The sequence below is a fragment of the Seriola aureovittata genome, chromosome 8 (genome assembly GCF_021018895.1).
Source record: "Seriola aureovittata isolate HTS-2021-v1 ecotype China chromosome 8, ASM2101889v1, whole genome shotgun sequence".
In the NCBI taxonomy this organism is placed as follows: Eukaryota; Metazoa; Chordata; class Actinopteri; order Carangiformes; family Carangidae; genus Seriola; species Seriola aureovittata.
Window position 1 is genome coordinate 3,618,281 of NC_079371.1, and position 14,561 is coordinate 3,632,841.

The 14,561-nt window shown below is 42.6% G+C and overlaps 1 protein-coding gene across 13 annotated transcripts in view; it reads left to right on the forward strand.

Annotated features, from left to right (window-relative positions):
• The window catches only part of prom1a (prominin 1a), a 77,035-nt gene that overhangs the window by 25,755 nt on the left and 36,719 nt on the right, over positions 1 to 14,561 (forward strand). For 10 of the 13 annotated variants that reach the window (XM_056382600.1, XM_056382599.1, XM_056382604.1 and 7 more), the window contains exons 2-4: positions 80 to 138; positions 768 to 794; positions 5,433 to 5,638. In XM_056382600.1, the coding sequence (XP_056238575.1) occupies positions 80 to 138; positions 768 to 794; positions 5,433 to 5,638 (292 nt within the window). The remainder of the gene's footprint in view (positions 1 to 79; positions 139 to 767; positions 795 to 5,432; positions 5,639 to 14,561) is intronic. The other 3 variants (XM_056382602.1, XM_056382606.1, XM_056382612.1) reach the window with 1 other exon arrangement.

Sequence of the window (14,561 nt, forward strand, 5' to 3'; positions counted from 1 at the left end):
ACAGCTGGATAAAGGAATCCACCGTGCGTATTATTTTCATTACAGAAAAACAGTGTTTGTTTCCTCTGTGCTGTTGCAGATCTCATTGTCAAACTGGCAAAGGACAAGTTTGGAGCCATTCAGACGGAATATCAAAAGGTAAGAGAGAGAGTGTGTGTGTGTGTGTGTGTGTGTGTGTGTGTGTGTGTGTGTGTGTGTTTGTGTGTGTTTTAAATGATTGTTTTGCTGTGCCTATCCGTCTGCTTTAGTGACTTCTGTTTTTCTGATTGGGCATAGCGATCCACGATATAAATTACAGGAGACGCGTTCCTCGGAGATACTCTGTGGTCCGTGACTTTTCTGGAGCAAGGTGTTAATAGCTTTTGTACGCCAAGGCAAGGCCATCTTTTTTTACTGGCACCCCAGAAAAAAAATGGTAATTGCTTCTGGCACAAGCTGTGAATTTAGAGAAAGATACAACATGTGAGTTTTTTTATGAAGAACTTTGACAACCAAAGACTTTTTTAAGCCCTTTGACCTAAAAAAAAACATGCAGTTTGTACCTTTTTCTCCATTATGGGAGACTGTACTGTCTGTCTGTGTGCAGTATTGCAATATGCAACTATGTGGATATGCATGCCAGTTTTGAAATCTTTAATTTCTCTTTCTTTTCTTTTTTTTTGTTCTATTTCATCCACATGTTTTTGTTCTGTGGCTTTGCTCTTTCTTTGACACTGAGTTGCCTTTGTCTTCTGCATGCCCTCTTCATCTGATCTGGCCTCCCACAGCCAGAGAACATAGTGCTGACCCTTCAGGTAAAGTCTATACACTGGATTCACAGTCATACCCTTCATACCCCGACCCCCCCCCACCCCACCCCCCCACCCCCATGTGTCATCCCTCAAGTTGCTGGGGTTGCACAACTGTAGTTAAAATTCCCACTTTTTGTTTCATAACACATTGACACTTACAGCAGCTACATTTCTGGTTATATTGTTTCATTGATCATTGGAGGCGACGTGATCAGTTGTGCAGCCCTACGACTTTCACCCAGCCATCCCACCCACCTCACCACCGCCGTGGAATAAACCCTTTACCCTTGAAAACTGCAGCTCCTGCGTCCTTTGAGGTTTGTCGTCATGTAGAGCTTTTCAGCTTCGTGGAGGAGCGACACGCTGACTGCATCGCCGACGCTCAGTTAGTACTTTGAAATTAAATTCAAAGTTTTAGACAAGAGATCTGACGAGGAATTCAAAATGAATAAAAGACGAGGCTGAAGGAGCTTTGTCTTTTATAAATAAAGTGATTTCTTGTCATTGACTTTGAGCGTCCTCTGTCTTGATGAGTTAATATAATCAGTGATTACGCACCAGATCTTCTGAGTGAGGTGGAAACTCTACATATAGTGAAATAAATAATACCCCTGCTTCCCCACCTGGCTGCATGTAACACAAACCAGCAGGTTCCCGTCAGCGCCAGATCAAACCAAACACGGTGGAAGAAATACAAATATGGGGTTTGGCGATGCATCGGTTTACTGTCGTCTCCCTCTTTACAGCTGAATTAGTGAAATCAATACGTTTAGTGCCACAGCTGCAAACTCTAAACTCCATTCTGCTCTTTGAATTTTTCCGGATTGTAATGACGTGCAGTGATGTCGTGTAAAAGTGTCGCACAGTCATACTGTGCCTCGAAACTGCTGGTCAGCCATCTAATTTGCTTCTCAGCCGTATTAACCACCCTGATATCCTCCCTAACCACAGCAAGTATAAGCCAGACATCATCACAAACACACACACACACACACACACACACACACACATAGTTGATCTTTTGCGTGCTGACGTTGGCAGAACTCTTTCGTCGACTATAAATCTTCACACACTGACCCGGACCACTGATACACAGTTTGCTGCTCCGCCACAGCTTCATAAAAACATCTGTCCTCCACAGAGCGTCAAACAAATCATGCAGGAAAGGATCAAAACACAACCCCTCCACACACGTGTGTGTGTGTGTGTGTGTGTGTGTGTCCTGCTGCCTCCTTGTAATTAATAAGTGGGAGGATAATCGGTTTTCCCAGCTCCTCCAGAAATATGTGATTTTACTGTCACAATACCTGAAGCTACCATCCACCTCTCATACACCAGGGTGTAAACATTACAGCCCAGAGAGGCTCCACTTTAACACGGGAGTCTTCAGGGGATTGACTCTCTTTTGGATCCTGCCTCAAGTGACCGTTTGAGGAACTGCAGTTTCTTTTTTTTTTTTTGTCACGTCCGTGTCGGCCGCTCGGTTTTACTTTCGAGCAGCAGGACCTGAGTCAGGATAACGAATCAAAAGACAACAAAGGATCAGGACGTGTGATTCATTCACAGCAGCGTTCGTCTTACAGTGAACGAGCAGCTCGGAGTGACGGCGTCTTTGCTGGGTGACGCTGCAGCGGGGGCTCGTGGCTGCTGCTTTGATTGAATCCGATTCAAGTTACAAGAATTCATGCCGTCACCTCATCATACAGTTTGTTCTTGTTAGGTCACCTCCTTCTTTTGGGCACTTGCCAAGACAAAGCTAGAGTCCAAAAATAGTTGGAGCTTGAGGCCCCTTGAAGAGTGGTGGTGGAAAAATAAAATCTTTTTATTTTTTTCTTTATTTTTTGTAAGGATTCACCCAATAACAAACGGAGCCCAGGAGCAGAATGACAATGCAAGCGTTCAGATTTGCACAATGTCCTGACATTGGTGCTTTTAGTTGACATGGGACACACAAACACAAACACACACACGCACACACACACACACACACACACACACACACACACACACACACACACACACACACACACACACACAAGCCCAGAGTCTCCTCTTCTTCTTCACTTTCCTGCATCTTCACAGTGCTGCTGTTTTCCTGTCGACTCGCACTGACCCTGAAACGTCTTTAACGTTAGGACGGCTGTGACTGAAACACTTTTTCTTCCCACGTCTTGTTCCTGACGCAGCCACAGTCTTCACTCATCCAAACACTGGCTTCTATCTTTTGGATTATACTCACCACTGGAGATTTCTAAGTTTGCACAAAGATTTTCCAAATTAACCCGAGAGAAATATTTCTCTCTGAAATGTTCAGAAGCAGTTTCATTTTTTTTTTTTTTTTCTCTCTGCATGTTAAAAAGCAAAATCTGCAAGTCCCTGGCGACGGCGGGGTCGTTGACCTACGAGGGCGATTAAGATTAGTGTGAATCAGCTGGGAGAGCAGTTCGTCCATTCAGGAGCACTGATAGCAGCGCCGCTTTGATCCTTTTATAATGAGATGCTATTGAACTTCATTGTGACAAGTTACATACGGTGTGGGAATTACCAATCCCCTATTCAATTTTGCCAATTTCCAAAGCTGGTGCCGAGTGCGGTTTAGATAGTGGCAGATTAAGTAGCAGCGCTGTGGTACATGACAAGAGGAGGTGGAAGAGCTGAACCTGCCAACAGCAGCAATTTAACTCTCTCAATATATCAGGAGGAATTTGTAAGAAGCCGCGTTGAGTCACCTCGAGTATTTCTGATATTCAATCAGAGTCGAGGATTATCCAGACTCGCGTGACGAGGGTCGTGCAGATTTCATGGCCGACTGTTCGGAGACGGGAAGGAATCCCAACGCCAAAAAAACCCAAAAAACTCAAACAACCAACCGAGCCGTCAGCATTCCTCCGCTCACTCCTGACGACACTGACACAGTCTCACCGTCACTTCACCACAACCTACGAGCTCCGTTCACTCACTAACCGTTTAACCCTAACACCTGCCCTCTGTGCAACTTGTATGATGCTGTTTTACAGGTGAGATCAACACAAAAAGAAAAAAAGAAAATTGAATCTTGACTCGTGCATTTCCTCGTTCATCCAGTCAGGTTTTGAGTTGAGATAGTCCAAAGGTAATATACACTCGTTTTCCAGGTTATTAGCTACAGCTACTGGAAACTAATGCAAGAGCCATGAAATAAATTCTCTCTCGATGAAGGTATAACGGTCACTTTTAGTTTAAAGAGGCGTTTATTCAACTTTATGGTCATTTTGGAGGCTCTACTTTTCTACGAGTTGCACACGTTACACTGAGTGTGTTCCTGATTTCCGGCCCGCCCTCGTCGATAGACAGACCAATCGTTATAGCTTCCACGACGACGGGATGCAGGGCTGTTGTATTAGATTGCATCAGTTTTAGCTGGGTGTTGCTATCGGCTGTATAATGTGTCACTTCATAGGTGCACCATGTAATTCTTCAATCTCGGCCCGTAAAGCTGGAGTTGCAAGGTTTTCACACTATAATGTGTCACTAAAAATCCTATTTTGAACCAAGTGACAGAAGTCTGCCACTGCCAGGAGATAATTTCACCTATTTCATGGTTTCTTAAACTCCCTTCCATCCTTCAATCTTTTCAAATTTATCATCAACTGAGGAGATCAGTTTTTTTTTTCTTGGTGAAACTGACAGACACCTCGATGAAATCATTAAAAAGGGATGAACTTCAGTGAAACAGGCGTAATTATCTCACCCCGGGGGCTTATTTATCTTCTTGTTTCCACTGCTTCTTAGGATGGAGTTTTGCTGCAGTGCACTAACTGCCTTGTAGTCCATTCCCACTGAAGCAGGTTTTTCATCAGAGATGCCGTCTTTCCCTTTTCATTAGAGCGGGGGGGGGGAAGAAACTGCACCACAGGGTGCTTCACGGATGGCTCTGACTCCTTTGAGTATTCCCCATCCCAGCATCCTTCACGTCTCGTTATCCTCTCAGTGTATATTGCACTTTATTGGGAATTTATGTAACAAAAAACAAAAACAACCTTTAATAATTGCTTTCTGTTCGTTCCACCCAGTGTAGTGTGTGAGAAGAGTATTGTCATCCCACAGATTTTTAAGAGTCTCTGCGTTTATCTCGTGTAATAATGAAGTTAAAGAGGCGATTATTGAATTTGCTGCTGGTATTTAAGAAGTGGAAAGAAAGGATTCTCCAGCAGTGAGTAGTGTTACGCAATGTGTACATTGTTTATCCACAAAATCCCCCTTTGGACAAAGAGTAGAGAGAGAATTTCCAGCGGTGGGATCCTACCAGATATTTTTAGATTTGTTGCTCATTTTTATCCTCTGCCTCCTTGTGTGCGTCCTCCCTTCTTCTCCTTTATGTCATTATAAATCTATCCTTTCTTCTCTCCCTCACTCCCCCAACTCATCTGCTGCTCTCTCCTGATTCAATCCTGTTTCTGCTCAACATCCCCCCCCACCTCATCTGCTCCTCTCGTTATTTCATCTCTGTTTTCTTTTTTCCTTTTTTTTCACCTCTGATGCTTCTCTTTTTCTCTCCATCTCATTACCATGCTCACCACCTTTCTCTGTTATGTTTTCTCATTCTCCATTTTTCTTTCCTTTCATCCCCCCCCTCCACCCCCACCCCCCCACTGACCCCAGGCCATCTACTACGAGATAGGCTTCCTCGTGTGTGCGGCGGTGGGCCTGCTGTTCGCCGTTCTGATGCCGATAGTTGGTCTCTTCTTCTGCATGTGTCGCTGCTGTGACAACTGTGGCGGCGAGATGCACCAGCGCCAGAGGAAGAACGCAGACTGTCGGCGTGGCCTGCTGGGAACGCTGCTCTTCTCCACCTCACTGGTTATCACGTGAGTATGACACACACACACACACACATACACAAACACACACAAACTGCGATTATATGCAAGCTACGCCTCTGTCTCTACACTCATGCAAACACGTACACACATTCAGGCAAAAACATACTGTATACACAAACACACACACACACTCCTCTGGTAATAGTATGTGCCCTTTTCACACACACAAACACAAACACACACACACACAAACACACACACACACACTGGTCATCAGCCTGCAATTCCCCATCCCCCACGCTGTTTTCTATATATAGTAAAGTCCTACTGTAGATACTCTGTGGCAGCACCCTTCATACTTGTGCTCAGTCTAAGCACTGCTCATTATAATCCGCAGGCCGTTCACACTGAGGCTTATTTACTGTGGTGGTTTCATAATTATTGTCATTAGAGACAAATCAAAGACGAGTGACAAGCTCACAAATCCACAATAAGCCTTATAATTTCTCCTGCATGACTAATAAATATGTGATGTTTCCAAAGTTCACCCGAGTGCTACGATTTCATCTCCACATCACTATTCTCCTTGGGTTCTTGTATAACACCTACTGCACCTGCCCTCAGGGTTTATTATATTGCTGCTCCAGCTATCATTTCCCCCATTCTAAATGCACATTACAAAGATTGTTAATGGTTTAAGCAGTGGTAATTATAATTAACTGTTGCAGTCCAGGAATTTGAAATTGTACCGACCGCTATTTCGACACGATCCAAACTGTCATCACTGACAGTTTTTCCGACACCGGCTTTCCTTTTATAGAAGATACTCAGAAAATAGAGAGCGACAGCTGCGGCCCCTCTGCGAGGATCTTTGGATTCAGATGATTGTTTTTAACTGACATGTATCCAGACAACAGACTGGCTTTAGGGTGAGTTTTTCTTCATATTGTGACTCCACCGTCCCGACGGGGGAAAAAATAGAAGCAAGGAGAGTGATAAGACTGTGGCTCAAGTGACGGAAGATGATGAAAAATTTAGGAATATATTCTGTTTTCTATATTTCCAAAGTTTGAATGATTGATGATTTGAGCTATTTACAAATTGGTCCCCGTTTTTTCTATTGATCCAAACGCTGAAATCTGACAACAAGCCTTTGATTAAATGCTGCACTTCTTAATTTGAAATCAACCCTGAGAACAGACGATTAAATTCATGCTCAGAGCCAGAGATGTTGTTGACAGCGATGTTCATGTTACCTCTCTGAATGTTCTTAGTATAAAGAGTAGAAATATCTTGGATCTGGATAAAAAAAACTTTAGCGTTTAAATATCACATTGACTCAGAAAGCTGCGACAAAAAAATTTGATATTTGTACAGAAACAGCTGATTTCCCTCAGCAGGAAGCAGATAATGGAGGCCGTCTTTATCGGCCTGTAGAGTTCATATCTTTATCTAAACCCAAATCTCACCGAAACCTTTCACCAGAGCCAGTTCCATTAAAGATACAGTAAGTCTTCTAGTTTTCTATACCATGAAAGGGTTGGTAATACACGCCCTTCCTGTCCGTCATTAATAAAAGAACACCAGTGGAAAGATGTCCTCACAGTATTTAAAGGGGACACCTCTGGTACTGAGGGTTCGTTTTCTAAAACACTGGAGCGCTATCGTCCCGCAAAGTGAGAAACAGCAGTGAAGCAAGTGATGAGATTTGACTCAGGTTGCACAAGATAATGGAAAGTGATGGAAAAAAGAAAAAAAACAGTAGATAGGAGTAGGCTGAAAATGGTTGGGGGGGGGGGGTAAAGCTTTAAGTTTACTGATTCGTTTCTTCTATATGAGCCCATTATGTCGACCGACTGTCCCGCATCTCGCTGAAGACTCCTCTCTCAGAAAATGGCCCAACGGGAAACCGAACCCACTCTGTGTTTCACGGCCTCGGCGGCTGGAAGAGGCAGAAGCCGCTGGGGATGTAGCCGCTGTACAAAAAGGCTGCGGAGAGCTGCGGGTTTTTTTTTTTTCTTTGTTTTCTTTTTGTCTCGTGCTCGACTGAGGGGGATCCAGGAATGTACTTAGTTTGATGTTCTTTGACTTTCTGTCTTCGCTGGAAAGGAGCCCGGATATTAGAAATTCCACAGCAATATCCTAGCAGCCCAGACGCAGGAGTGTGAGAGCATCCTCGGAGCTCTTATTAAATCTCCCGAGCCACCAGGCAGAGACGCTGCAGAGGCTCTAATGAAGCAATTACAGGCAGGAGAGAGGGATGAGTGTCCGAGGCCTGGACCAGACTGCTTCTTACCGCCACTAGAAAGCTGACGGTCGGGCACAGGAGTGGCATGGGTGATATTTATTTTCCAAGAAGTGTTAAAATTGGATTAAGAGGGTGTAAGAGACGCCATGGTGAGGGTGAGGACAATAAAAATGGCTGAGGGTGTGAGAGAAGAGAGTGAAAACAGAATTTTATATTGCAAAGCCCAGACGTTAAATTATGTGCTGGCAGACGACATTACAGCACAATTGACTATAAACTACACGTTACTCTGCCGGGAAATCCATGAGTTAAGTTTGACATTACTTTGGCAGTGTATCTTTGAGGCTAATCGGACACTGTGGTGTTTTCTCCACTGCAGCCACCAGGAATCCCCTTGTTACCTAAGCAGCGTGGGTAAGACCGATGCTTTCCCCTTGGATTTTCTGTTGATTAAGTTTTAGTTTCTGCACGCAGCAGACTTTTCTGCACGCTACCACCTGCCAACTCATCAGTTCTTGTATTTATACCAAACAAAGTGAAACATAAAAAGACCAAGAGAAGACCTGATCTTCACCCTGGTTGTTTAAAACCTCTGAAAGTTTAGTTGAGCTTTTCTTTCAAAACTGCTCTTTAAATGTTATTTTTCGACACACTGCGCCGCGTCGATGCAATTCGATCTGCGATGTGGACTTATCTGCTTCACCAGAAATGTCACATCAGCCTCTAACTGCAGTGTGAAGGTGTTTCACTTTTCTTTTCTTTTTTTTCCTGAGTCTAAATGATAAGATGTTTCCACAGAGGCGATGGCAGTAAATACACCTTCTTTCCAGTAACAGCAGGAAACATTCAGTGGGCTCCAAATAAAACCCACTTCAAATTAAAAGCATAAGTCATGAAATACCCAGAGGACGACCGAGGTGGCTTCCCCTTCCCCTTCTTAAATAAACTGACTTTAATGCACCTGTCAGATTGCACATTTAAATGCACAAGATTAAACTTGTAAATACTGCACCCTGACGTATTGCTTGTGTGGGTTTTAACAGTTGTGATTAAGAAAAGGACAAACCCCCAGCAGACCTGTGCAGCGTTGCCTTGGTAACCCTGAGGTTAGAAAAGTGGGTTTGTGGTCTGGTACTGAGGCTGATTTATAGTTTTATCTAATTTCTTTTTCAATGAGTCATTGAGATCTGGAAGGAACAAAAAAAGAGAAGACAAGAGTTTGGAGAATTAATATTTGTTATCCAACTAGGGCTGAATATCAGCACTGATCTCCCCGTCCAAGAATCAAGTCCAGAATCACTTTGATTTGATTTTTTTCCAAGTCTTATTAGATAAATACCAATGTTGCGTAACGGCAACTTAAATTTCCTCTGCATTTAACACTGTTGTTTTCTTGAACATATAATAGCTAGTACAAATTGAACTTTGTTTCCCGCTGTAACTGGTTTAAAACTCTTGGCTTTATTTATTTTAGCAAATGCAAAACAACTAATCTAGGTCTGCACGTGCAAAACAGTAAAGCAAGAATAAAAAGCCTGCACCACTTGCAAGAGCGTCAATTCATCTGCATCGAATCATCCCGAGTCTCGACAGTCCTGTGAATTCACGGCCAACTTTACAAGACCGTATGTATGTCTACCATCAACATCACTTTAAAATCACACACTATACATCTCACACTGAGTAACTGTGCTGCCCACACACAGCATTTAGAGCAGATGTACATGTTCACTGAGAAAAAGATCAATCTCAGGATTTTTTTTAAAGAATCAATACTGGATCATTCAAACAGAAGAAATCACAATTCACTGGAAAATCAAAACATTTTCTCCGGCTCTACGTCTGACTGTGGTTCAGCACGAGGTAATCACGTTTATACATTTATTAAGTAGAAACATGAGGCTAATTTCACACACTGGAGTCAAATCAGCAGCAAACGACACAGGGTGGAATTGGTGTAATCGTTTTATAATTATAATGTTTTATGTGACAGAATCAGAGCAGGACGTGGTTGATTGCAACAAAACAAACAACAGAAATAAATCTGTACCGAGAAAGACAAGAAGAGGATTTCACCCTCGCGTCGCCCCTGTGCTGTGAAGGTGACGGGGTCAAATCCCAGAGGAGCTGCCAAAAAGCTGTGGTTGTAAACGTGAATGAGGAAGTGAGTAGCGCTGTAGGGATCTGGGGTTCGATTCACACGGACGCCCCGGCTGCAAACGCGCTCGGCTGAGTGACACAGTCAGCGTGCGATCTAATCTAGCAAAGCACGCGGCGGATGTAAAGTCGAGTGCAGAGTTCGTTCTGTGGCGCCGCTCCATCTTTAAAAAAAACGCTAGAGGCAGAAAAAGCTTTGTGCAGCTCGACGTGGTGTGAAGAATCAGAACATTTACATAAACAATAACGATTTCATCAGATCCAGATTAAGGTAATACTCTGATTAGTGCAGCTGCATTATTAGCACTCTCACCAGGTTAAATTGGGTGAATGCAGATTGAAATCTAAATAAGCATAAACTGATTAACAGGCCTTCATTAATTATCAATCCTTGAATTACTCCGGCACGTAAATGATGATGAATCTGGGCACATAAGGTGGAAACATGCTGGCAGTGGTGGGGAAAGACTGGAGATTACTAACATCCTCCCCAAACAGCAGCTAATTAGAGGCAAATTTACAGCATGATGAGCTGGAATCGTTATAACGATGTGGTGATAATGAGCGTGCGTTAAACAGCTTTGTTGTGGTTACGTTTTGTCGGAGGAGGCCAGTTCATCTCTTCTGGCTTTACTGAACCTAAACAACCCAAATTAACCAAACGTTACGAGTTTACTCTTTATTTTTGTCGGGAGGATATTGGTTCAGACATCTCCAACATATGAAGGAAGACACACGATGTGATTCACTTTGATCCATATTGATAATTATGGATTTATACATTTAATACCATTAATACCACAAACTTTGTGTTTAGGGGACGTTTTAACTTGAAGTTCAAGCGGTGTGTCCAGTTTAGACTTGACCCTAAATAAAGCAAAAAAAGGTTTATTATGTTCTAAACTCATCCTCAACTGTAACAATGCTCTTAGATAAACATCAGGCAGAACGATCGCAGTGGTGTTAACTGTCATGTAATAATAAATAGTAAAAATATTTCACGTGAGAAACAAAAACTGGGACGAAAATGCCGATTTATCATAAATCACTTACCAGTTTATTATCATTACTTTTCTTTGTATTAATCATCAGTATGGTTTTATCACCCAGCCTTAGTTGAATGATTGGAGATCAGCCATGTGATCAGCAGTGCTGTGGTGCAGCACACAGGATCTTAACGCTGCGCCGCAGTTCGTAAAAACAGCGCGTCGCACGGAGCCTGACAGTTGTTGTAAAAGCCACAGCGCACATTATTAAAAGCTATTTCAGTCTCCACTAATCAGCTCTGATTCCACGTAACCCCTGCGAGGATTTCTAATGATAAAATGACAGACAGAAGATCCTTCCCCTCTGTTCGGGCCAACTGAAGACCCCTGCCTCATGCTGTTACCCAGCATGCACTTCAGCGGTCTATTTCAGTCGCTGTGTGTCCAACACTATTAACACAAAAGGTCCCAACTTTGCAGGGTTCAGTAATTCATGCTAATCATATGGGGGTTAATTAATGATAATGCAGGCGACAGTGAACTGAATCTCGCTCAGTCACTTTAGAGATCTGCTATCTGGGATATCTGCAACTGAGTTAATGTAGAAGATGACCACAAGGCCCCCGGCTCAACTGTGGGTTGTGATCTCACTAATGCTTCTTGTTTTTCTTTTAATTATCAAACATAAAAGGCAAAAAAAACAACTCTGGAAGCAAAAATTAAATACAAATTGTGTATTAAAAACATTTAAATGTTAAACAAATATTGTACATCCCACTGCCACTGTCCCGCACTGCTGCAATGGTGAAGAGCTGTTAATAAATTCAGAGTTTTGAGATTTCACACATCAGTTTAACGGAGAGCAGAAGAGAAGTTAACGTGAAGTAAAACCGCCTGAGGCTCCGTGAAACATTACCTGAATTAAACATGTTAGAAAATCTAAATATTCTTACACAACTGTTCACAGACAACCACATTGTCCTCTGAGGTCCTAGTGATTTTGATCGGACTAACAAATTGCGCCTTCAGGTATAGGACCAGGCATCGATACGCCTTCAGGCTAACGCTATTTACACCTCATTAAAACTACATATAAACAAATATACAGCACATGTTGGAAATACTGTTTTTGATTGGCCCGCACTTTTCCCAGTATTGCAGCTCTTCGTATTGAGACGTGGCGTCATGTGACATTACAGCAAGCCGTGTATTTTGTAACGCGGAAATATTACACATTACACCTACTTCATTATCCTACAACTGTGTGTCACGTGGTTACGTTGGTCCAATCACGATGGAGTAATCGCACCTGTGGTAAAAGTGAGGCTACTTTCATTAGCTCATGATGGATAACGCTGATGTACGCTGACATTGAAATCAATGGTGTGGGAACATTTTGGCTGCCAAACTGTGGATTTGGAGAATCATTACACCCCTAGTAAGTATATTATAATAAAGAATAATAACAAGAGAAGGAGCCAAAGAAAATACAACTACGATTTTCAACCCAGGCCACAAAAAGTATTTATAGCTCAGTTCATATACAGTGTTACGGAAGGCTTGCAGTACTCTCGCTCTTATTTATGTGACAAGAGATATTAGCTCTGATTTCTGCTGAATTATTAATAAAGTGACCCAAATAATGTGTAGACACACATTTTCATCACTGGTCCACTTCTTTTTTTTGGAGCACGGAGCACTGAGGGGAAACCCCGGGGAGCTCAGCAGCCCCCCCCCCCCCCCCCCCCAACAGACAGACAGACGCTTGTATACAATACTGCACGCATGTCATCTGTCCGTGCATGCACTCCTTATACTTCGAGAGATACATAAGCCGCTTTCTACCTAACTGCTCGCACAATGACACGACCCTGACCCTCCACAATCAGTCAGTTAGAGACACACACAACAATCCTCTGCCTCCTGCCTCACATGCAGGGATATTTTTAGGGGATTCATTAATAGTGTGAGGAGCATTAACTTCACTGTCATAAAAAAAGAAAAGAAAAGGAAGCCACAATGACTCTGAAGATGTCACTCTCTGACTAAATGTCAGGTTACAGGGAAGGTCCCCACAGGGAATTCATTTCCAGCGCCAGAGCCAAGACCTGCAGCGTTTACAATCAGTGAAATGTACAATGAGACTTTACTCCAGCGCCTGCAGGGAAAAGCAGCAGCAGCAGCAGCGACTGCAGACTCAAAAGAAAACCACTTTAGAAAAATACAACCTGATTATAATAATAAAATATAAAAACACAAAAACATTAAGGGACCAATTACATTAACGTGTGTTGTGGACAATTTTGGAACAGGAAGAGAATTTCTCCAGTGACATACATTTGAAATGTTTGATGTATTTCTGCAGGAGACACAGTCTGCAGGTGTAAATCCTCCAGTCTGAGGTGGTTTGATGTCAAAAGAGGAATTATCAGTTCGGCTTTTTCCAGTCTCGACTCTGAAAATCAAAACCAAAAACAACGTTTCTCTCAGTTCCTGAATTAATATTGTGGAGATACAAGGTTTTTTCAGAACCTATTCAACAGATCGACTTGTGGCCGCTCTTCTGTTCTTGTTATTTGCTCCGTCGAGTCTCATTTTGGTTTCAGTCCTCTTTTTGAAGTTGCTGTTTGTTGTTGTTGTTGTTGTTGTTGTTGTTGTTGTTGTTGTTGTTGTTGTAATTTCAATTTGTTTTCGAACATTTTTTTGACAAGAGTTTTTTTTATGTATTTCCCTGGAGAAGATTATTCTGCGATATTCAATCTGTAGTGATGAACATAAACATCCCATTCACACTGTTTTCAATCATCCCAATGAACTGACTGTAAAAACCTTTATAACTGTTAAAGTTATTAACTAATATTTAAAACCATCTATAACTCCTGCACATTTTTTTCTTCATTATTCTATTTTTTTCCCTTTTGTTTTGTTCCTTCTTCTCCCTTTCCGAGCTCGATGGTTTCCTTTGTTCTGTAAAGTCTGTTTTGTGTTTAATTGAGGAAAATAAGAATAAAAAAAGAAAACTCTGAATAGCAATAGCAGGGTGGCGGTTGCAAGAAGCAGTTAACCTGACATTCGTCATGTAGATCAAAGACATATCTAGACTGAGGAGCTGTTATTTCTATACGTCAGCTTACATTTCACAGGCAATTTCTTTCTGTCACTGACTCTGGCACAGGAGGATGACATCCCTGTTCTCTATCCTACCTACAAAGCTCTGGTTGATTATTTTTCCAACCTGGAAAGCAGCCATCAATCAGCACGGCACCAGACGTATTGGAATCAGTCTGGGAACAAAAGATGAGGGGCTGTGATTCAGGTGTCTGGAACCAGTCCAGGGTTTTCACCTGATAACAAGATTTACCGGCTCCATATTCCGTTTAAAGTGGAGAGCACAACAGAACAAGATGTCTTTTAATGCTTGGCATGGCCAATATATTTTAATGGCCGTGAACTGCGCATAAATGTCTCCCATCGGTTACCGGTGACAGTGGTGCAGAGACTACGACGCAGCCGGTGTAACGCGAGGGGAAGGCTGACGCAGCGAGCGCAGACGGAGCGAGGCCTCGTGGAGTACGAG